The 25,113-nt window shown below is 34.7% G+C and overlaps 1 protein-coding gene across 1 annotated transcript in view; it reads left to right on the forward strand.

Annotated features, from left to right (window-relative positions):
* Window positions 1-2,485: 2,485 nt before the first annotated feature.
* Polr2B (RNA polymerase II subunit RpII140) overlaps window positions 2,486-25,113 on the forward strand; it is a 33,401-nt gene continuing 10,773 nt past the window's right edge. Inside the window, exons 1-14 of the mRNA XM_069822948.1 lie at window positions 2,486-2,638; window positions 2,730-2,953; window positions 4,157-4,361; window positions 6,474-6,601; window positions 7,749-7,907; window positions 10,510-10,674; window positions 11,009-11,205; window positions 11,895-12,014; window positions 15,680-15,866; window positions 16,046-16,202; window positions 19,441-19,598; window positions 20,668-20,903; window positions 21,124-21,346; window positions 22,914-23,158. Coding sequence (XP_069679049.1) covers window positions 2,623-2,638; window positions 2,730-2,953; window positions 4,157-4,361; window positions 6,474-6,601; window positions 7,749-7,907; window positions 10,510-10,674; window positions 11,009-11,205; window positions 11,895-12,014; window positions 15,680-15,866; window positions 16,046-16,202; window positions 19,441-19,598; window positions 20,668-20,903; window positions 21,124-21,346; window positions 22,914-23,158 — 2,420 coding nt within the window. The 5' untranslated portion in view covers window positions 2,486-2,622. The remainder of the gene's footprint in view (window positions 2,639-2,729; window positions 2,954-4,156; window positions 4,362-6,473; window positions 6,602-7,748; window positions 7,908-10,509; window positions 10,675-11,008; window positions 11,206-11,894; window positions 12,015-15,679; window positions 15,867-16,045; window positions 16,203-19,440; window positions 19,599-20,667; window positions 20,904-21,123; window positions 21,347-22,913; window positions 23,159-25,113) is intronic.

Genomic DNA, 25,113 nt, shown 5'->3' on the forward strand with positions numbered 1-25,113 from the left:
AAAATTCAAATATCTTGGAGCAACAGTAACAAATATAAATGACATTCGGGAGGAAATTAAACGCAGAATAAATATGGGAAATACCTGTTATTATTCGGTTGAGAAGCTTTTGTCATCTAGACTGCTGTCAAAAAATCTGAAAGTTAGAATTTATAAAACAGTTATATTATCGGTTGTTCTGTATGGCTGTGAAACTTGGACTCTCACTTTGAGAGAGGAACAGAGATTGAGGGTTTTTGAGAATAAGGTTCTTAGGAAAATATTTGGGGCTAAAAGGGATGAAGTTACAGGAGAATGGAGAAAGTTACACAACGCAGAGCTGCACGCATTGTATTCTTCACCTGACATAATTAGGAACATTAAATCCAGACGTTTGAGATGGGCAGGGCATGTAGCACGTATGGGCGAATCCAGAAATTCATATAGAGTGTTAGTTGGGAGGCCAGAGGGGAAAAGACGATTGGGGAGGCCGAGACGTAGATGGGAAGATAATATTAAAATGGATTTGAGGGAGGTGGGATATGATGATAGAGACTGGATTAATCTTGCTCAGGATAGGGATCGATGGCGGGCTTATGTGAGGGCGGCAATGAACCTCCGGGTTCCTTAAAAGCCAGTAAGTAAGTAAATTAGGCCTACCTATTGAGGATAGTAACGTTGACACTTTTACTGTCTTGAGGACCATCTTTTACTTATTTTTATGATACAAGAAAAATCCCACTGAATACGACTTATTGCTTGCTTGATTTATATCTTGCGTGGCTTCCACTATTGTAAATTTATCTTGTATTTTATTTAACGACGTTTTCTACAGCAGAAGTTATTCAGTGTCAAATTCAACAAATTTTCCGTATATTACTTCACTTCAGAGACATGGTTCTTTTATGTACTACAAATCTATGATATGGGTCCCACAACTTTCCCAGAGTAAGTCGTGCTAAAGATTTTATCATTTTTGACCGGGTTCCAATATGCAAAGCTCGCAACCAACGGCCAGAATGATAACCATGACTACTGAGGATGATTATGTGACATGGTCCAAGGATTAGCAAGCAGGCATCATGCTTCCAGGTAGCGATCGAGCATAAGTTTGAATCTTACTTGTTAATTACATGGTTGGATTTATTTAATTTTCCCAACTTAAGTCGAATACTGGGTAATTCCTCGAACACATTTCACTATTACCACTTACACTGATGCTGGATGGCTGCTCAGTTAATATAGCTGATTTTGATATTGCAGTTTTCTGTATCATATAATATGATAGAAATACAAATATATTTAATAAAACCAATGCATTTACACATATACAATACGTGGGACAAGTGCAAGAACACTGACAAACTAGACTAGAAATTAAATTCAATTATGAAGTTCTACGAAGACTCTCTGAATGACAGTGACATTTGAATAGTTTAACAAAATTTCCTAACAGCAGATGAAATTCAGTTTCTAAAATTTTTGCATAGATCTACTTTAAAATTATAAATTGCGTAATAAATCTGTAAGAAATGAGCTAAAGGTTATGAAATAACCAAAATTGTTTGAAAATTACAAAGAGAAATGGGTTGACTACTTAACTACATAGACAAAAAAATACTGGTAGTAGCTTTCCAATAATTACATAAATGCATGTACTCAATGACAAGAGATGAAGACTGTCTTAGAAAACAATGAAACAAACCAGTGGTCTGATCTTTATGTAGGCATTTGTTGAAAATATTAGTACGTACAGGTATATTGTAAGTATTGTTTTTTATGATAATGATGATGACCTTCAATATTAAATTTTCTAAAAATTTTTATTAAGACAAAGAATATTTCCTTAAGAAATAAATAAAAGATTCTAGACTATATTGTTGATGTATGCCTTTAAAACATTCCAGTAAAAGAATCATGCAAATATTTAATTAATTGTATATTTTATTATGTAAATGCTTTATGGTTGTAAAAATTATGCAAATTTGATATTATTTTTACAAGTAGCCTATATACTGTAATGAATTTTACTACATTTTTGGCAGGCTAATGGTGTACCTCTCCTTTTAATAAATTTATTTGTCAACTAATGCATTTTTTTATTCACCTAAGTTCATCGGCTTATACGGGTAGGCCTACTGAACCTATTCTTTCTCTTTCATTTTTTTGTCTCTGGGGGGGGGGGGGGAGAATAGGAAATCTTAATTCCATCACTTCCCTGTTGGTACGCAACTGTTGTCATTTAATTGTTTGTTCCGACTCCAGAGTAAAAAGGTAATAGGTTCGATTCCAGAAATTGATGAGATAACAACGAAGTAAAAAAAAAAGATAAAAATAATAATAATAATAATAATAATAATAATAATAAAAGAAGAAGAAGAGAAATGTGCCCCCTTCCATTGCAGGAATGAGCAAAGAATTGCGCACTTTTCCGTGTGAGCTAGAGCGCAGCGGATTTGAGTGTTCGAATTTCGAACTTCGAAAGCACAGTTCGAAACTGTTCACGGAGCTGTTTAAAATGGCGAGTTGGCAGGAGGTGAGGAAGTGAGACTTCAGCCATTTTTAATTATTGTGAGACGTCTTAAGAGCCCTAAGAAACGTTTATTTCGTAATTTGTAATAAAAACAAGAAGGGTGAGAGAAGATGTATGATGATGAAGGTAATTATTTTATAAAATTGCAAAATCTCTATAGCCTATATCCCAACTATCGAACCTAACCTCTAATGTATGTGTTGTGCAATATTTATAGATCAATATGAAGAAGATGATGCTGAAGAAATATCATCTGAATTGTGGCAAGAAGCTTGTTGGATTGTCATTAACGCCTATTTTGATGAAAAGGGTTTGGTGCGACAGCAGTTGGATTCATTCGATGAATTCATACAGATGTCAGTCCAACGTATTGTTGAAGATTCACCACAAATTGATCTCCAGGCCGAAGCACAACATACATCAGGAGAAATTGAAAATCCGGTATGTTCGGTTAATCAGCATTTCTTGCGTTTTTGTCCTCTACTCTCCAGGCTTAGGCCTAGCTATAAGATGTTTCTCTTATGCTAATTGTATGTCTAAATCTTCTCAGACCACTTTTGTTTCCTTCCTTCAGACATTGTTCATATATGCAACGAAATTCAATAGATTATAACAGTTTTAGACATTTTTCATATAGGCTATGCAACGAAATTCAACAGATTGTAACAGTTTTACATGCCTTTTATTCTACAGGAAATATAAACGTTAGTAGTATTTAAAGCTGTAGTTTGGGATTGCCTGTAATGTGGTTAAGTACCCGTGATTTCCAGAGTTTTTTTTGTCCTTATACTGTGCTTACATATTTCTAGTGATACAAAGACAAATTGATCGAAATTGCAAGTAGATGGTTGTAATGGATTGTGATGAGTGCTATAAGCTAATGTATGTTCGTTCTTATTACAGTAGAAACTTACGTACGAACACAAAGAGGGATTTCAATTCTTACAGCTGATGAAGTAGGCTAGGGGTTAAACGAGCGTTGAGCGACTTCCGCCGATTTTGGAATAGATACCGACGCACTTAGGTTAGGTTAGTTTAGGTTTTTATTATCCCGTCAAGATGAAGGTGAAAGCGATTGAGTGTGATTTTTTGTTTTCTATGTTGGCAGTTCAGTTGCGTCGGTGTCTATTCCAAAATCGGCGGAAGTCGCTCAACGCCTGTTTCACCACAATTGGATATTAAATTTCTAATTTGGTATTAGAATATTTAAGTTAATTAAGTATAGGCTATTTATGAAAAATTATACTTTGCTATTGGATAAGTACTCTAATGAGATTTGAACATTTTAAAAATGAAGTGGAAGGTATATAATTTGTTTTATTTTCCTTGGTTTCAAAGTAACATTAAACTTGTAATGAAAAGTTCATTAAGTAAGAAGGTTCATGAACGAAGATCATGTGTTGTGACAAATAAAACTCAAAGAATCTCTGATTTGGAGACATGAAAACCAGGTTGTCATTTTTTTAGGCAACTGTTAGTGTTCATAAGTTATAAAAGACAAAGCTAGAGAGTGAAGAGAAAAATAATCTCGTTTATGTAATCTAAACTGAAAGGGATCTTGTTCTTCCATATATCTTTCATATGTAAGTTACCTATTTTGCTACCCCAAGTAATAAAATATGACTTCCCATTGTTGTCTTGCAGCCTCGATATTTATTGAAGTTCGAGCAGATTTATCTGTCTAAACCAACACATTGGGAGAAGGATGGTGCTCCATCTCCAATGATGCCGAATGAGGCACGCCTTCGTAATCTGACTTACTCAGCTCCATTGTATGTCGATATTACAAAGACAATTGTTAAAGATGGCGAGGAACCTATAGAAACTCAGCACCAGAAGACCTTCATAGGTTAGTACAATAATATAAGTATTTAAGAGTTTATATGGGGAGAAAAATTGAGATGCTGGACAGATAAATTCTCGTGATGTGAAAACAGGACAAAAGGAGTAAGTCCATGAGAGAGAAGATGAAGTAGAAGAAATTACTTGATGTCTCTCTCTAAATTTATGTAGTACAGTAATTTATGTTTCTGTCTAAAATATGTTTGAATTATATTTATATTTATTTGAACTACATTATGAACAATATTCTATTAACTCTTGTTTAACAGGACAGGTGTCTATTTTATTCTTGTTGAATAAAATTCTTTTAGGTTTTATGATATTACTGGGATAAGTTAGCAGAAAAATGTTAATTGACTAATTCTGGAGGCAGTAAGAAACTAACATGCAGTTAGAATTCATTCACAATTTTATTATGTATCCTCTGTTTAAAACTAGAGATTTTTAATTCTTGTTTGATGTAATGTTCGATTACATTACTTAGTTATGGTTTTTGGTAACTTGCTTGTATCGCAGTCTAGTATATACAGTCACAAAGCTCAATATGTAGGAAATATGCATCCATAGATAGTTGCTAACCACTAGGAACGCTACTATCGCCTCAATACAGACAGTGCGAAATAATACCTGCACAGTCTATTGTTCCTAGTACCCTCATCAACTCAAGCTTCGTGACTGTATATACTAGACTGTGCTTGTACTGTGTGAAAGAATAAAGTAATGTAAACCATAGAACACCAGTTCGTTCACATGGCAACAAACAAAAGAGTTAATTCAGAGATTTCAAAACTACATCCTCAAGCTTAGATCACTTTATTTTTTCGTTGGACAGACTTTAGTCTTATGTAAAGGATTAACAAAATCCAAATGTTGAACACCCAAATGTTTTTGGCTTTTGATTTTTTATTTTTTTTTCAAACCCAAGTTTTAGTAGCAGATTTCAATTTTTAAGCTTCGTTTTTTTTTTGGTAACATTCATAAAACATTCTTATGCATTCATTTTATGAAATATCTCATTTATTCACTTTTAAACATTTTTTTTTTTAATTTTGAAAATGTTATTTTTTCTATAATTCATGAAAAAAAAAACTAGCAGCATTTCTTACAAAATAAATACATAGAAATATGCAGCTACCTCATAAATACGTGCAGTAAATATTTAATCCAGATTGATTAATATTAGGCATAGAAAAGTTGGCATTGAATCAAGAAAAATAAGTGTACGGAAAAATGTATTTGAAAGTGAAGTGAATATTTATGTAATACATACCTATTAAAATTATCCTCCACTACATTCATCTAGTAACTTCAGGGAGCCAACTTTAGGACAAAAAGTTGCTAGATTTGTAATTGGAAATTTGTAAAAAATAATTCTTTGATGAAAAAATGATTTTGACAGCTCTTTAAATGCCACGCCCCCTTACAACCTTAATAAAAAAATTAACATATTTGTAATCAGAATTAAATCCATTTGAGGTATGAAAATATACATTCTAAACAAGTGAAATAGCCAATAAACTTTTTTTTTGGAAAATTTTCTTGATTTTCAGTGGAGTCTCATAAGTCTTACATTACTAAAAGATCTCACTTCTTTCACATTAGGATTTCCAGATTATATGTTGTTTCATACTCCTATCTGTTCTTTAGTGTTATATTTTTTTCATCCTCATAAAATGGTACTTTATTACTTTTTTTTAAACTCATCTGGAGAATCTTGTTTAATAAAACAATTATAAATCGTGTTAAGAATTCTATGTGCTTACAGTTGTTGAATTGTGTCTCAGAATTTTATTAAGAATTGATTTGATCTAGTTTATTGTGCAAACCTTTCTGAGTATGGTTAAACATCTCCATACAATTAACATTTTTTAAATGTATATGTTTTAACTCTATTGCATCATGGCAGTGGATTAATTTGTAATAACTATGTCTTAAAAATAGTTAAATTGCAATTAAAACATTTTTTTTTCTTTCTGTGAGCATTCTGGCAATCCTGAAGTAAATTATTAACAATTCGAAAGATGGTGGTGGCAGTATGTGTAATGGAAATAAGATGATTTGGTATATAAGCAATGATTTTATCATTACGGTATGACAGTGTTGTATTGTATTATTTCAGGAAAAATCCCAATCATGTTAAGATCTACATATTGCCTGCTAAACGGTCTTACAGATCGTGATCTTACAGAATTGAATGAATGTCCACTTGATCCAGGAGGATATTTCATTATCAACGGTTCTGAAAAGGTATGGCACAAGCCAGAATCATTGTTTACATTAGTCTAAAAATACATTGCGTTGTGTGTAATAATAAAATTGCTAATACTAAATGTTATAGTCCCGTCGCTCTAATTTCCGGCAGCCAATCGCGTTGCAGGTCAGCTACATTTAAACGTGTGCATCTTGTGATTCGGTGATTCATTTCTTAAGGCTCGATATATACTTAATATAATCGCCCGCCATTTTAGCTCTTTCGCTGGCGTTCGCAGAAAGCACACGAAGACGTTATTTGCCGCTCAATTATTTGCTAAATTACATTGCGTTTGATTTATTATCATAGGAGCTACGACATGATAATGTTTAACGGTGTGGCAAATAGATTCCTCGTATGGTAGCTCGGGAACGTAAGAACAAAAATGGCGAATGATACTACCTACCTAGAATTTATAGAGCCTCCACTTTCTAAGACGTAAGCAAGGAGGTGGAGTCACGCCAGAAATAACAGTGTCGGGACTATAGGTAATTGAGTTTCAAGAACTATAGATTGACAAATGGAACTGAAACCCTGACCGAGTTTTTACATGAGCGCTGGCTGTCTTGGGGAGGAGCAAGTGAGAAAGCACGGGGGGAAGGGAGATAGCACTATACTATTATACTTGCAGGTCCACTCACAGTTTGTCAAACCTGCTAACAAAAGCATTAAAAGGTTGACTAGTTGCCTGCAATGCTAGCATAATGGAACCTTCCTAGCCGACAGTCGAGGTAAAAATGAAGAATCCGTTATTGTGGTAATACTGGAGAGTGGTTCTTCTATTGGTCGCGATGCCCACACACACCCTCTCAGATATTTACGTGGTGATTGGTGACTGAATGACGAGGAGCGAGGGAGAGAGAAGAAAGAAAGAGAGAGATTCCAGAAGTTGGCGTGTTTTACGGGGTTTCACTTGAAGTTGTCGAACTATACAGAGAATATTGATAATTTATTCTGTTGAATTGTTGAATATTATCTTGTCTTAATGGTTGAATATGGTCTCGTATTGTTTAGGGAGTGTTGCCGTTTCATAAGTTTGGGCATAGTGCACATTTCTGTATGGAATTCAATGTGTCAGAATTTTATTTTCGATTTTTCATTAAACGAGTAGAATTTAGAAGGCATTTTATTTATTTTTTACAGGTATTAATTGCTCAAGAGAAGATGGCAACCAATACTGTATATGTCTTCAGTATGAAAGACGGGAAATTTGCTTACAAAGCAGAAATAAGATCTTGTCTTGAACATTCTTCACGTCCAACATCCACTCTTTGGGTGAACATGATGGCTAGAGGTGGTCAGGTAATGATGACAGATCTTAATATCCCATATTTGAAATCTTTATACTTCTACAAGTAAACTAGTCTATTAGGTTGCTAATAGTAAAACTGTAAACTAAATTTTGCTGGTAATTCTCACTTTTACAAAAATAATTGCTGTTTAGCATGTATAATGAACTGTCCTGAGACTGCATTTTTTAAATTTTTGTATGTATGTCTGTATGTTTGCTACCTTTCCACGCGATAGTACCTGATTGACATGGTTACGTTTCTGTGATGTCGCATAGAGAAATGTAACCATGTCATTCAGGTACTACCATATGGTGGTAGATGAAAGAAACGCACTGTCCGGTACTACCCGACTCTCCCCTACTTTCTTTAAAAGGGGAGTTACAAGAGCGACCGAAGTAAATAAATGGAAATATCTCGCTTATTATTGATTCTTTAGGATAATATTGCATAACAAGTTGCTTTAAAAACTGTTTCGGACAAGTTTTATTCCATGCAAAAATTTTTATAGGACTGATATTTAATGAGGTGTATGAGTTTTAAAATAACAATGCACTTTGTATCCGTGCAGCCATGCAGATATAAAATGAAAACAAAAATCTCTCTTCATTTATTTGAGGTGGCCTTGTACAAAAAGCAGAAGATATTCATGTAACACTTTTTTTTTTTAATTTATTGAGTATATCCAAATGAGTAAAACTCATATTGAGGGATTGTGGAAAAAAAACCGGACCAATGGAATAAGTCCCCAAAATGAGCCACTGAACTTGTCACACCCGCATTCACAAGATAGCGTGTAATGTATTGAAATTGTTGTAGTTTCGACTGCTGATGTAGCCTATTTCGAAAGCCATTAGAAAATAAGATGGTAAAATTCATGTTCTGGGGATAATAAATTAATTAAGTAGTAAAATATCGCTGCAATCGAAAAGTATTGGGAATAAATTTGAATAAGGGTCCAAGGAATATGCACCGACACTCTGGAGTGAACAAGGCTCTGAAATCAGCTACAAGGATCGGTCCCAGGGGCGATTTCTCAGGGCATGCTATGCTTGCTGTGCAAGCCCAATATTTTCGTAGAATGTGTATTTCTCAAAATGGCGTTACGTACATTAAAATTTATTTTGATTTTTGTAATACTGTATAGGTGTAATACCATCCGCAGGTTGCACATCGCAAGTATCGCAACGCTTGCTCGTTTCTTGGAGCTAAAGGAAAGACGTAGAAATAGCGAGGATATGATGCGCGCGCAAGTGCCTTCCTCCTTGGTCCGTCCTAGGCGCACATGCTTCTGTTATGTGTTGTTTGAAGCTCTGGTCCGAGAGCTACACCAACGACTATTTAACATTACACAGAGCAGTACCGACAGCGGGAATGTGCTGTGATTTGCGAGTGTAATGTAATTGTATGAGCAGAATGCATGTGTTAGCTGCTGCATGTATTATTAATGCAATGAGTTCGGAATTGTGTGTCATTGAAACCTTATTATTAAATCCATTTTCCCGAAGGACTATTCAAGAGAAGACAGACATTATAGAGAATATGTGCGCTCGTTCAGTGCAGCTCAATACAACAATATGCATTGGTTGGCAGGGTCGAAAAAACTAAATAAACTGTTTTGTTGGCCATGTTTGTAATATTATATCGAACTTCTACATCTTATAAGCGAATATGATCCATGACTCATAGTGATTTCATAATTATAAAATAAATTATTTATGTGGGTCTGATTATTTTTATTAGTTATGAATTATTATATCCTCCCATCTTCCCCTATGAATAAAAGAGCAAGCCTAACTTTCGTGACTAGCATTCGCCCCTGGTCGGTCCAATTTTTTTTGCCACTACTGTACAAGGACAAATACATAATAATATGTTGTACAACATAATATAACAAATCATAAAGCTACAGTCTATGAAAAACATTTAACATGACAAGAATTAAAGAAAGAAAATAAATAAGAAAAGTAAGGTAACACTGAAGTTTTAGGGAGAAAGAAGAAAAAGTTTGAAACCATCAAATAAATAAACCAACCGAGAATTAAAATAAATAATCTTGCCAAAAACTTTTTTCCTTAAACATTTCTTAAAATACCAGGAGTTTGACAAAACTTTATATATATTCTAATAGAATTAAAATAAATAATCTTGCCAAAAACTTTTTTCCTTAAACATTTCTTAAAACACCAGGAGTTTGACAAAACTTTATATATATTCTAATAGAAGTTGATTATAAGCTGTTGTTAAAAATGCTTAATCCCATTCGTACCATAAGTTACTGAGCCATTCTGAGAAAAAAAAATAGATATTTGTATGTAAGAAGTGCAGTGAAGTGCATGTATATGGCTAGTTAATAATAAAATTTAAATGTTTTTATCAATTTCAAAAATAATATATTTACAACGTTCGTTGTTCTATATTGAAGGTAGACTCAAAATGAAATTCTGATAATTATGTTCTCCTTGTTATTAATTAGGAAATAATATTGGGGAAATACTGTATATGTCAATTCATGTATGAAATTAGTAAAACCTGTTCCTTATGAGATTATAAATAATGAAGGACAGGCTTCATAAATGTTGATTTTCTGTAGTCTTAATATTTCTTCATTTCAGAGCATCAAAAAGTCAGCAATTGGTCAGCGAATCATTGCTATTTTGCCTTACATCAAGCAAGAAATTCCAATCATGATTGTATTCAGAGCCCTCGGTTTTGTGGCAGATAGAGACATTCTAGAGCATATTATATATGACTTCGATGATCCAGAGATGATGGAAATGGTAAGTAACTTGAGACATTCTAGGATTCATGTGTAGTTCAATATCAAGGTTTGAAGTTTTTCCGAAATACAAATTTTTATGATACTTAGTTCAAACTTATAATGCTCATTTGGGAATTAAAGAAAAATTTCATGCCCCATCTAGAAATTGAATGTTGTTGTTGTTGTTGTTGTTTTCTAATGCCAGGCGTTTGACAATAAAGTCATTTGACCTCTAGAAATTGAATGTATGATAAAGATATAGAACCTGAATATTTGATATTTCTTTAGATTGTTGTATTTCTGTCCATAATGTCGTAACATTGGCTATTCTTTGGTCATTCTGGATGTTTTAGGTGAAACCATCATTAGATGAAGCTTTTGTGATTCAAGAACAAAATGTAGCTCTCAATTTTATTGGTGCAAGAGGTGCCCGACCAGGTGTTACAAAAGACAAACGTATAAAATATGCAAGAGAAATTCTGCAGAAGGAAATGTTACCACATGTGGGTGTTTCAGACTTTTGTGAAACGAAGAAAGCATACTTCTTGGGGTAAGAAAATGTATTTTTAGGTTACTTTTTATTACTTAGTGTTTTAATTTTCGGATAGATGCATTTAGGATTAGAATTGCAGTTAGTGGTATTGAGAGTATCACAGAAAATTGTTATGAATGTTAAACTAATACAGATATAAGGTCAGCCTCGTTAAATTTTTAATGTTGGATTTTTAACTAAGGACAAAACTGTGAAAGATGGGCTACAGCACACGATAATAACGAGCCACCCTCAGACAGCTGATAGAAATCTGAACTTTGTTACAAATTTCGTCTTTGTGTTATCCCTCTTATAATACAAACTTGCTGGTGGACAGTCTTAACGCTGAAAGCCTTGGGCAACAGTAATGACAGTATTGTCGCACCATCGGATCTGTGCCCCTTCAGCGCTGTCGTTGTTCTTGGAAAAGTTAACGCCTCTACTCACCCCATTCCACCCGTTTCTCTCCCACTACGTCAAACAGCAGGCCACGAACCTTGCCGAATAGGGATGTTGCCAAACTTCCGCCAAACAGTGTCATGTCCCTTGAATATTGCTTATAATAATATAAGGTTAATTATTACTTATTCATAATTTAATTTAAGTAGGTCTTAAGTGTCGATAAGGATGTTGATTTGACACATTACTGATTGGTCCACAATGACTTCTGTGAAATTCTGTTTCATTAAAATATTTTGTGTTGTTAGATACATGGTACATCGATTACTGTTGGCTGCACTGGGTCGTCGAGAACTCGATGATCGAGATCATTATGGAAATAAACGTTTGGATCTTGCTGGGCCCTTGCTTGCTTTTCTGTTTAGAGGGTAAGTATAAGATATATACTGTAAATCTGTTCCTTTATTTGACATGGATATTTGACATCGCGTCCCGTGCCGTGGCGTCATGGTCTAAGGCATCCTGCGTAGGACTCGCGTTATGGAATGTGTGCTGGTTCGAGTCCTCATGGGGAAAGAAATTTTCTCATGAAATTTCGGAGAGTGTATGGGACTGGTAACCACCCAGCATCATGATGTACTTGGGGAGCTACAATAGGTAGCGAAATCCGGTTGCGAATGCCAGCTATAACTGCTGGGGGGATCATCGTGCTAACCACACAATACCTCAATTCTGGTTGGATGATCGTCCACCTCTGCTTCGGTATGTGGGCGTGAGGCCAGCAGCTGGCTGGTCAGTCTAGGCCCTTCATGGGCTGTAGTGCCACGGATTATTATTATTTTACATTGCAGAATAGTATTCTGTTTTGTGGCATTATTCTGAGGCATTTAAAAATGTAACTATCTGCAATGTTTGTTGATTGTTTTATGAAATAAATATAAACGACTTAAGTATATTACATTTATTATTGGACTGTAGTTTTAATGTTATTTAAATGCTTTAACCTCTTGTACTTCACAGCAACCTAATGAATGGTCTGTAGGTCTGATATTTTAACACATTGTGTGCTTCATATACAGGAATTAAATAGGTAACCCAGATGCAAACATAAACTTGGCTAGATTGAAGGATTTAAATTCTCTGAAGCCAATGAGCAGTTTCTAAGTTATATGCATCCAGCTGCACCTAGTTCAGGACATCAGAGCATGATGTTTCTTCCTTTCCATATTGTCTACATATGGGATCATTGGTGATACCCACGAATTATCAGTGTCTTCTGCATTATGTTAGAAATATGATGAAAAGAGTGTTAAATTATATGTATTAATATGCAGGGTGTATACTAAATGCCATGGTCGACCTGATTGGCGAGTTGGTATAGCGCTGGCCTTCTATGCCCAAAGTTGCGGGTTCGATCCCGGGCCAGGTCGATGGCATTTAAGTGTGCTTAAATGCGACAGGCTCATATCAGTAGATTTACTGGCATGTAAAAGAACTCCTGCGGGACAAAATTCCGGCACATCCGGCAACGCTTATATAACCTCTGCAGTTGCGAGCGTCGTTAAATAAAACATAAATAAAACATAACAAGTCCACACCTGTGGAGTAACGGTCAGCGCATCTGGCCGCGAAACCAGGTGGCCCGGGTTCGAATCCCGGTCGGGACAAGTTACCTGGTTGAAGTTTTTTCCGGGGTTTTCCCTCAACACAATACAAGCAAATGGTGGGTAACTTTCGGTGCTGGACCCCGGACTCATTTCACCGGCATTATCACCTTCATTTCATTCAGACGCTAAATAACCTAGATGTTGATACAGCGTCGTAAAATAACCCAATAAAATAAAATAAAACATAACTTTTAATACTAAATGCCGTCTTCGAAGACCAGGGCATAACAGATCACGTTAAAACATGCATAAATAAGATAGGAACCAATACTATTTTTGCAATTTTTCCCAAATGTCTAATGGGGCAAGTATTATTTCCGTGGGTAATGCTTCTGTATGCACGGATACGAGCTCAGACTGTAACTCCCACATGTTCTCGTCGAACATCCCATGCTTCCAAATTGCACTTTCATCACTCCAAGCATCATGCACACAGGTTTGCTAGGATTAGTTCAATCCCGGACAACAGGTGGGTCATGGAGCACGCTTTGAAAACCGGTGCCCGCTTGACAGACACAATGTAAACATCATGTGCTTACCTTACTTCACAACGTGAAACAGATATGTATTGTAACATCAGTTTGAATTGGGACACTGCACAGAGAACTCATGGTACAGTACTTGAAGACAAACCAGCTACAGTTATTTTCTTTGCAGTTCTTGTGCTGAAACCAACAAGTCCGACCATTTCAGGGACAGATACATGTCGCACACATCATATCGTTGTTATGTTCTTGACATTTAACTCCAATTACTATGCTCTATGGATCAAAAGTAACTATTACCCCATTTGACTTCTGGGTATTGTCTCTAATATGTCCATAACTAATCATATCATGACAGTTCCTATCTCATATTTCATTGTCACAATATCCTCTATCATGCTCCTGTCTTCGAAGACAGCATTTAGTATTCACTACAGATGAACAAAACTAACTGTCGCTCTCGCTCGCTGTGTTCATTGCATTTGTCTTTCGAGTCTCGTCTCGTCATTCTCGCTGCACTTTGAGTCTCGCTTGTCATTCTCGAAATAGCATTTGGTCGGCGTGGAAAGATTTCGTAACTTTGAATAGCATACATCATTGAAATAAATAACATAAATGTTTAAATGAGATAAAAAGACAAAACAGAACAGTATCTTAGTTATCAAAATGTTCTGGTTCTATTGTATGATATTACCTCTGGTTATATAAATAAAAAAAAAAAAAATTCTCAAATAAATTTGCATTTCCAAGAAACATAAAACATGACATTAATATCTTTTTACTTGAGAGTGCACACTTGATCTTAAACATATGAAAAGAAAATTCCTAGCCTTTTAATAAGTGCCTAGTAATTAAATAAAGACTGAGGAATGGATTATTATATACTGAAAGGTAGAGATGATGTTTCAAATAGACTACTTGATTGTTTATACATATATAACAATTGCCAAAGTAGATAAAAGTTCAGTCAGGTATAAATAACTGCTGACTTTGGGACTTGGGGAGATGATCAATATGAGTCTCGAAACATTCACAAGCAGTCTTTACGTCAAAGACGCGACGTAATACAACATTGTCGTGTGGGTTTTTGGCTTTGTGGGTGCTGTTAGTCTCGTTTTCTTATATATATATATATATATATATATATATATATATATATATATATATATATATATATATATATATAATATGTTACAGAATTGTACGGAAAAGTAAAAGTAAATAATTATTTTCATAATTTTTTTTTTTTAATCCAATGCCACCTGGTTGTCTTTTCAACATTTCTGGTCTTCTCTCCTGGCCGTGGCTTAATTGTAACCCACTTCTGAGGTTGGGGCGCCTGGAAGGCGGAGTTACATTACCCCGATGATGTGATAGGATGATTATGATAATGTGGTGCCAGGAGAGGTCTTAAATCTAAACTTAACCTAAATTCCAGACCATGGATGAACACAGGAATAACCCCCTTTAAGGAAAAATTCCTGTGCTCTAACCGGGAATCGAACCCGGGACCTCATGAACTATAGCCAGAAGCTCTGACCACTAGACCATGGGGCTTCATAATATTGTACAATATAATTAAATTCTGTATTTGTTATGATCCATGTAACATAGAGCATATCGAAATGTATAATTCTTTTTCTGATTTTTCCAATAAAGAACACTTGTTAACAGTAGACTTCATTCCAAAAAAAGTGTAAACTGTTGAGAAGTTTCATAGTAATGTTCGCAGAAGATAAATTTGGAAGCCGTTACCATTGCCTTACAAAGAATGTCTTGCAGATAGCTTATGATCAGATTGCAGTGAAGAATTTTGAAAGCAGTTCCAGCATTATCTTTTCTTGATTTGGGTCTGAGAATTTCTGCCTTCTGTTGAGGACATTCTATGTAATGCACTCTATCTTTAAGCAATTGTGTAATTAATTATTTTGCAATTTTTAGATTGTTCAAGAATCTGATGAAAGAGGTCCGCATATATGCCCAGAAATTTATTGACAGAGGAAAAGACTTTAATTTGGAACTGGCTATTAAAACCAAGATCATTACTGATGGTTTGCGCTACTCACTGGCTACAGGTAACTGGGGTGATCAGAAGAAAGCTCATCAGGCTCGTGCTGGTGTATCTCAGGTAAGAAGTGGTGGAGTTAACGTAAAGTTTAAGTAAGTCCTTGAATGGCATTTTAAGAAATCTTACAATATAATAGTTCTGCATGACACTACTATTAATTAATATTATTTTATAATGTATGGTCTCTTTTTTTAATCAGTTTTTATACTTGAAAATTTTGAAAAATCATAATGTTTCAGGTGTTGAACCGTCTTACATTTGCATCTACACTGTCTCATCTCAGGCGAGTGAACTCTCCCATTGGTCGTGACGGTAAATTGGCTAAACCTCGACAGTTACACAACACTTTGTGGGGCATGATATGTCCTGCTGAAACGCCAGAAGGTGCAGCTGTAGGTTAGTTGAACTAATTATTTCTTTTTCTAATCTTAGCTTCCTTTATTATTATTTTCTGTTAATCGTATTTGAACTTGTAAATGTTGTGTTGTCTAATGCCAAACATTTGCCAAAGAAACTGTTACATTTCTTGCTTTCCTGTAAGATGCATCTACATAGTTAAACTTTTCTTCCAACTTTCACACATTCAAGCAATAGTGCACGAAACGCATTCAATTGATTGAAATGAATTTTTGGACTAAAAATAATAATGCATGCAAGAATTGAAAGCTACCCATTGCTGATGGGTATTTTGTGCGTTATTTCGTTCAACATAGCATGTAGTGAGCTGCTGATTGTTTTAAGTGGCCGTGAATAAACTGAAAATTCTTTTGTTTGGTGTTGGTGGACCTTTTAAGCTGAAAATGGCGGCAAGTACAATTAGCTTTATTGAAGATTATTGCAAATACGAGTACGTATTGAGTGTTCAGTCATAATTTTGCGAATCAAGTAGGCCTAAATATTGGATTGATATTTAATATTTATTAATGAATATGTATATGTCATGAAGATGACGTTCAACATGGCACACCATGTAGACACAAAATCTGCATGCATCTTAATTGAACATTCGTTTTCAACTTGATTCTTTCAATATTGTCCCCAGATTGCATACGTAAATGCATGGAAAATTGAATTGTGTAGATGCACCTTTACTCCTCGTTAGTGGATCTGATCGTTGATAGGATGCCACAGATCAGAAGATGTTTTTCTGTTATTTCTTCCTCTTTATTGTGTAGAAGACAATTTGGTTCATCTAGAATTCTTTTTCTATTTAAATGTTTTCCTAAAAACATCGTGTTTTGTTGTTAGACTGAATTTGCTACAGTGGACTTGCGTGGGCTTGGGGGATGGTACCTGGCTTGTTGAAGATATTATTCTGTTTTTTGTCTTTGACCTTGATCTGCAGCTTCTATTTGACTGGGTCTTTGTATTTCTGTAGGTATCATTACTAGTATTATGACTGTGATGGTGCATTGTTTGTTTTTGCTTTGAATTATAATATTACACCTTAGACAACGACTCTATCAGTAAATTGGTCTACACAACTGGCTTCATATGAGTGAATGACAACAGTCAAGTACCCTGCCATTAGACCAAAAAAAGTTTTATTTATTTATTTATTTTTTTGCAGTCATGTCCATGGTGTCTTTATCAGCAACTCCACAGTGACTCAGTTGTAAAATGCAAAATATTAGTGCTTGAATTACTGCCATTGAATCAGATAAGACCTGTGATGAAGAAGATTGAGAAAATGTCGATTCATAACCTCTCTGGTCACAGATTTGTGTAATGTTCCTTTCACTTAGTACTATGAGGAGCACAAATTGAAAATACAATTTGGTATTAGTTAAATCGAAGACCAATTAAGAAGAGCCAATAACTTAAATGTTAAATGCTTGGCTTTAAAAGCCTACCAGCTATCCAAATCATTAAAACTACTGTCATCCTCTGAGGAGTTTAGTGCTGAGAGGAATGCGGTTCCGACTAGTCTAGCGCAGTACTGGAGTGGGAGGGGACAGTGACAGCGGCAGTCTGGAAGTACATTCATACTGAAAACATTCGCCCAATTTACGAGAGCAGTATGCCTATTAGTTTTCTAACGTATTTTTGGCGAGATAGAGATACAACCATTCGTACTTACGTGTTCAGAGAAGGAAAGTATTGTAGAAAATTTTATTTATTTATTATTTATATATTCTGGTGAAGTTAAGGCCCTCACACCACCAGAAATACAAATACAATAAAATAAATAAAAAGAAAAATCATAATAAAACTACAATAATATAAATGAAAAGAAGAATCATATTATAAAATTTAGTGATTAGTAGAATTGAATTAAATTTGTAAAGTAATCAATTTAAATATACTGTACTGCTGAACTCACTTGAGAAGTAGAACTATTTGATTTGTATTGTAAGATATCACCAACAAATGATTTTCGCATGACATTATAGGAATCTGTTTTTCACGATACCAATCACACATATTCTAAAATTCCAATAGAATAAAACCAAGAACTTTTCCACAGCATGTTTCCTTAAAAATGACTTGTAACTGTGAAATATTTAATATGAGTAATTCATATAATATTAATATAGCTAAAATCAGGGAGATGTTTGAGCAAAAATTGCAACAATATATTTAATATATTAATAACAAAACCATATAGGCCTAGGTAAACAATATGTATATGAAATATTCACACACTACTACAAACTGAAGACTGCATATTTTTGGACTATTAATACTTCCCATTCCGCTCGGCTCGACTTGGCTGTAGCAACAAAAGAATCTACCTGCAACCCCCCTGCACCGATGGCAAGAATACCTCAGGTCCCAGCGCTAAACTCGTCGGAGGAAGACAGTAACATGAACTGCATAAATGAACATTTATGTCATTTTCATAGAAGTAGTGATTGCTGTATTTGCCTCTGGATTCAAGTGGGTGGCCGGCTATTCAGCGGTAATAAAAACCTTTCGCTTGTTTTTCTTTAAGAAACAAGTAGAACATGAGAGACTGTGGTATAAATTTATGGAATATAAAAGTAGCTAACTTTCCCATCTACTAAGTTACCTTTGTTTTGCAAGCAACATTTCAACTGAAACTACAAATATTTTTTGAGATGTATGATAGACAAAGAAACTAAATAGAAAAACGTCGCAGCCAATGATGGTCTACAGCGGTCATCAGCACATTGCACCCTCAGGCTAGTGTCTCTTACCCACGGATAAGAGATGTACTGGCATGCATTCATGACTGCTGGCAGGTATGCTTTGTCCCTCTCCCTTCTGCACGACGGTGCACATTCCAATACACTCCTTACCTCTTATCCATTTCAGCGAATGCTGACAACCAGTGATCTATTGAATGCCCTTTAATACCACCACTTTAAGTGATTTAGATTTAGAAATTAATTTCTATTGTCAAATTGAAGAACAATATTAAATCTGAGGAGACGGTATGCAGAGTGTGTGATGGAGATTTAATTCATCTTCACAGTTGCTAATATACTGTATATACACGAATACTCCGTGCATATTTTGCCGGAATTTAGCAAAGAAAAACTGGGGTTCACGCATTATTTGAAACACAAATTATAGTCAATTTTATTTGCTTAATTTTCTTTCCTAAAATCAGGGTGTGCATATTATTCGCATATATATGGTAAGTTTTATTTCTTTTCGTGTACTTTAGGTCTAGTAAAGAATTTGGCACTTATGGCTTACATCTCAGTCGGATCCCAGCCATCACCCATTCTGGAATTCTTGGAAGAATGGAGTATGGAAAATTTGGAAGAGATTGCTCCTTCTGCTATTGCCGATGCTACCAAAATCTTTGTCAATGGCTGTTGGGTATGTAAAAATCTGCTGTTTAACTTATTATACAATACTATGAAAGTTTAAATACCTTTATTATTATTATTATTATTATTATTATTATTATTATTATTATTATTATTATTATTATTATTACTATTATTGCATAAGAAGATTAAGATAAGTAATTTACAATTGACACAATGTACAACCTTTAGTAGCTCCAATAATTACGGAACTAAGAAACAATTCATTCATACATAGTGTTCTACCCAAGGACAGGTCTTTCACTGCAAACCCAGCATTCTCCAGTCTTTCCTATTTTCTCCCATTCACTTTGTGTCTGGTATATGATCCATATCTTAATGTTGTCTATCATCTGATACTTTGAACAATAATAGTCTTGAATTATAATAAAAAAAAGAGAGATAGGTAGTGTGTTAAAATGTTTCTTTTATTATAATTCAGCAAATTTATCATTTGGTAGAGAGTACAATGAAACTTCTAATATTGTGCATTGTTAAAATACCAGTAATTGATTTTGCTTAGTATGATGATTGGTCAGAATATTCCTGGCTACCACATATAGCTTTATTGACACCACAAGCATTTTTTAAATACCTAAAATATGTGTTTACATTATAAATAACACACATATACTTTAGTTTAAATGAAATAAGTTTTTTAAATGTAATCACATAGTAATATAAGTACTACTTGGACAGCAATGATTTAACAAAACTATCGCGTAATCAGTATTTTAAGAAATGAAATAGTTAGAGCTTACAGTTTACCTTTAAATCCATTATTCTTCTGTGCAACAGTAGTCTATTTTTAGGCAAATGCAACTACTTGTAAGTAGACCTCTTTATCACTTTACACAGAAGTGAAATTGTTTTGTTATTGACATAATTTCAAGCTCTCTGATTTTTTTAAATTTTGTGTTTTAACTGTTACAGTACAGAGTAAAGGACAAATTTGGCACTCTGTCTTAGTATTGATGGGACTGTTGGTTAGAACATTATTGCTGCCAGACCCAGTAAATTTCAAGTTGCAGTAGGTAGAAGTATCTTTATAAATATTCATATTTAGTATATATTTCAAGGTTGGTATACATCGTGATCCAGAACAGCTAATGGCAACTCTACGTAAATTGAGACGTCAAATGGATATCATTGTGAGTGAGGTGTCCATGATCAGAGACATTCGTGATCGTGAAATTCGAATTTACACAGATGCAGGACGCATTTGTAGACCTCTTCTAATTGTGGAAGGTGGAAATTTACTTCTTAAGAAAAGACACATTGACATGCTGAAGGAGAGAGAGTACAACAATTATGGGTGAGTGTATTCCTAATTATCTTTTATTTTTATTTTTCCTTATATTAAATTATACTAATTGAACATTGTACCCTTGTGAATAATGTGTTAGTGTTGTAAGTTACTGAAACAGTTATATCTTTTCCAATATTTATGCTGAACAGTTTTGGAGACTGTGTAGTTCGTAAATGGGAAAAATTTGTATTTGCATTATTTTAATATGTCTTGTAACTTTTCCCAGATGGCAAGTATTAGTAGCCAGTGGTGTCGTAGAATACATCGACACCTTGGAAGAAGAGACAGTGATGATTGCAATGTCACCTGATGACCTGAGACAAGACAAGGAATATGCTTACTGTACTACTTACACACATTGTGAAATTCACCCAGCTATGATTCTGGGAGTTTGTGCGTCTATCATTCCTTTCCCTGATCATAACCAGAGCCCCAGGAATACCTACCAAGTAAGAGAATATTGTAATAAGATAGAAAAAATATATAGAGAGAAATCCAAATAGACTTTTGACTGATTTATATGGTTTACATCTTAAAATATATACAAAAGATGGAAACTTTTTATTACCTATGTTACTATGAGTGCAGGCTCTATTTGTAGCTGTGCATATATTGAAACAAGATTTGGCCTCCATCCATGTTAGCTGGTGTTATTGTCCTAATGACAGTAGTGATTCTGTGTTGTAATTACTGCCAGTTTCAGATCATCTCAGTGTGGGCAATGTTCTTCACATATCCCCACAAGAACAAGTCCAAAGTGTAAGGTCAGGGCTTCTAGGAGGCCATGGGTTAGGGCTTCTTCTCCCAGTCCAACAATAAAAAAATCTGACACACACACACACTCTCTCTCTCTCTCTCTCTCTCGGAGAGGGTGCGTGCATGTGTGCGTCTCTCCTGCTCTAAAGCTGTGCTCAAACATGGGTCCGAATCCTGCTTGATCTATTCATCTAGTTAGATTTTTTCTGGAGCTTTCCCCAATTGTAAGGTGAATGCCACATGATTCCATAACGAATTGTTGGATTCATCATGCCAAAATAACATTTTGACATCACCAGTTTCACCAGTAATGGATAGCTATGCAGTTGATATAGTATCATTAAAAATCTGCTTTTAAGAAGCTAGGTAAAGTCGAAAGTGTTTTGTTAATTTCATGGAGATGCTGCAATTCTCAAATTATATGTTTGTGATGATTTAATATTCATTTATGTGACATCTCCAGCTTGACTAATGTCTTTCTCTGCCACTTTCAATTAAACTTCGTGAAGTATTCATCTGACAAACATAATCTTTGCAAATTTCATTAAACATGAAATTAACAAATTCATAACATTTCCTTGATTTTCCTATTTAATTTCTTCTGTGTTTGAATCTTACACATATACAGTTGTAAACATTTGTGAAGAATATTCTGGATTGTAATCTTTGGAATATATAGCTCCAAACTGCAGAGGAATTTAGGTTTCAGAGCTATGCTCAAAAGATTTTTCTTAAGACATTCATCATCTCTTTGAAAGTTTGTAATTAGCCTGATATTTGCTATGTATCTCAAGATCACTCTGATGACAGTTGTACAGACCCAGAAACAAAATTTTGGCCTCCTGAATTTTCCAAGTTCTAGTTATAACATACTGTGTATGCTCAATGCCCAAATTTTGTTTCTGTGTCTTACATTGCTATTAAAACTCTCATTCTTGTTGTGTGTTTTAAGACAAATCATGTAAATCAGTCAAGTAGTTTGAATTTTGAAAGTGTGGATTTTGTTTCAATGGCCCTGTAATGTACACAGACACAGTAATTTCATTTTCCAACATGTATTGTCTTCATATATCTGGCATTTTGGAACTACAAAGTCTTCCAGGTTCTATCAAGGCTATATCCACCTAAGACCTGAAGGGTTTCAACAGACAGCATGACTGTTCTAGGACAGCTAAGCTCAGCCACTGATTATAGATGTTGCTTTGTTGAGACTCCATTATTCATACAGAGCAGCCTTTGTGACTTGACATTTTCTTGCAGAGTGCTATGGGTAAGCAAGCTATGGGCGTATATATTACCAACTTCCACGTGAGAATGGACACATTGGCACATGTACTTTATTATCCACACAAACCATTGGTGACTACCCGGTCAATGGAATATCTACGTTTTCGAGAATTACCAGCTGGCATCAATTCCATTGTTGCCATTCTGTGTTATACAGGGTACAATCAGGAAGATAGTGTTATCATGAATGCTTCTGCTGTTGAGAGAGGATTCTTCAGGTGAGATTAAAATACATATATTCACGAAAATTAAACATTGACTGATTTCTTAATGTTCACCTCCCTATTCTTATTTGAAAAAATGGTTCCTGACATTCCTATCATCCATGCATATGTACAGACAGCTTTTTCGCTTAAAGAATTGGGCTGATTTTAGTTACATTTATTAGTAATGAGTAAATTTATTTTAATATTTAATTATATTCTTTGTAAACAATATTTCATATTAAATAATTCAACAAAATTATGTTTAAAATTGACTCATGATTCTGTTCTCTTTTTGCTTATTGAATGTAATATGATTGTAAGTATAGGTGCTAACTTCTTTAAAATATTGGGGGGGGGGGGCGCAAGACTGCACAAAAATCTCAGAGTCCACCACTGTAGGGTAACAGCTAACATGTTTAACTATGAAACAAGCAGGCCTACATTCTAATCCTGATTGGGACAAATTACCTGGTCGAGGTCTTTTTCCCCCTCAACCCATTAAGAGCAATGCGAGGTAACTTTTGGCACTGGACCCTGGACTCATTTTGCTGGCATTATCACCTACATTTCACTGAGATACTAGATGACAATTGCAGTTGATAAAGCATTGTAAAATAAACAAATTACAACAAAAAAAAAACAAGTCTGAGAAAACTGTAATTGTTCTGTTTCTAAAATGTCGTTAAGTATTTTTCAGAAAATAACATTGCCTGATTTTTCATACAGTACCCATGGAAATTGTTTAACCCAAGAGGGTTGAAAATTACGGCCCTTATACACTGCTTTCCTCGTTGATCCTTGCAGCAATAATGAATATGAGCTATTAGTTTTACTGTCACTACTACAGCCCAGTAATATTACTTTGTTCTCATTCATTGCAATTTTATTTTGGACAGTTTTCTTTATTAAGAATTTATCCATTATCAATAATAGTTGCATTGCAGTCGCTGATTGCTTAACAAGCCCACACACGTGATGATGATCATCACAAAAAAGATTAGTGAAACTGCATGTTGATAACAGTTACTTTTAAATTTCGAAACAAATTTGTTTGTGAAAAAAGTTGAACATGAATAATAATTTATTAACTAATTTTAGGCAAAAATACAGTCAAATACACTGTTAATTCCTTATTATTATTATTTCTGCTTGGTAATACTTATGACCATTTCTGTTCAATCACAATAGTTTAAAAATATGAACTGAACTGAGAAAATGTTGTTGTTGTTTTCTAATGCCAGGCGTTTGACAATAAAGCCATTTGACCTCTTGCTCTCCAATATTTTTCAAAGATATTATCATGACCAGCCACTGAAGCACAGATTTTGAGGTGTTCCGAATCCATTTCTTGGTTTGAGTTGCACAATGGGCAGTTAGGGGACTGATATATTTCAATTCTATGCAGGTGTTTAGCCAAACAATCATGGCCTGTTGCCAATCTAAATGCAGCTACAGACGATTTTTGTGGTAAATCGGGAATTAACTGTAGATTTTGATGCAGAGAGTTCCATTTTTTCCCTTGAGATTGTGTTATCAAATTTTGTTTGTTGAAGTCTAAGTATGTAGATTTAATAAATCTCTTCACAGAGTAATACGTAGATTTAGTAACAGGTCTGTAAGTAGCAGTGCTGCATCCGCATTCTCGTTTCCCAGGATTCCACAATGGGATGGTATCCATTGGAATACAATTCTTTTATTGAGTGATATTGAGAGAGCATTTTAGTTATTTCTGCTGTTTGAGATGAAGGTGTGTGTTTAGAGACGATTGATAGAATAGCTGCTTTGGAGTCTGACAATATAACTGCATTCCTAAATTTATTGATGTGGCATAGAAGATTCCTGAGACATTCACTGAGAAAATGTGGATCATAGTCAAAGAAGTGGAGTCACCGTTGCATCACGTGTTTCACTGATCTCAAATGCAGGAGGAAAGAATGGGTGGGGGCATTATGAATTGTGCACTAACA

Source organism: Periplaneta americana, chromosome 4 (genome assembly GCF_040183065.1).
Source record: "Periplaneta americana isolate PAMFEO1 chromosome 4, P.americana_PAMFEO1_priV1, whole genome shotgun sequence".
Classification (NCBI taxonomy): Eukaryota; Metazoa; Arthropoda; class Insecta; order Blattodea; family Blattidae; genus Periplaneta; species Periplaneta americana.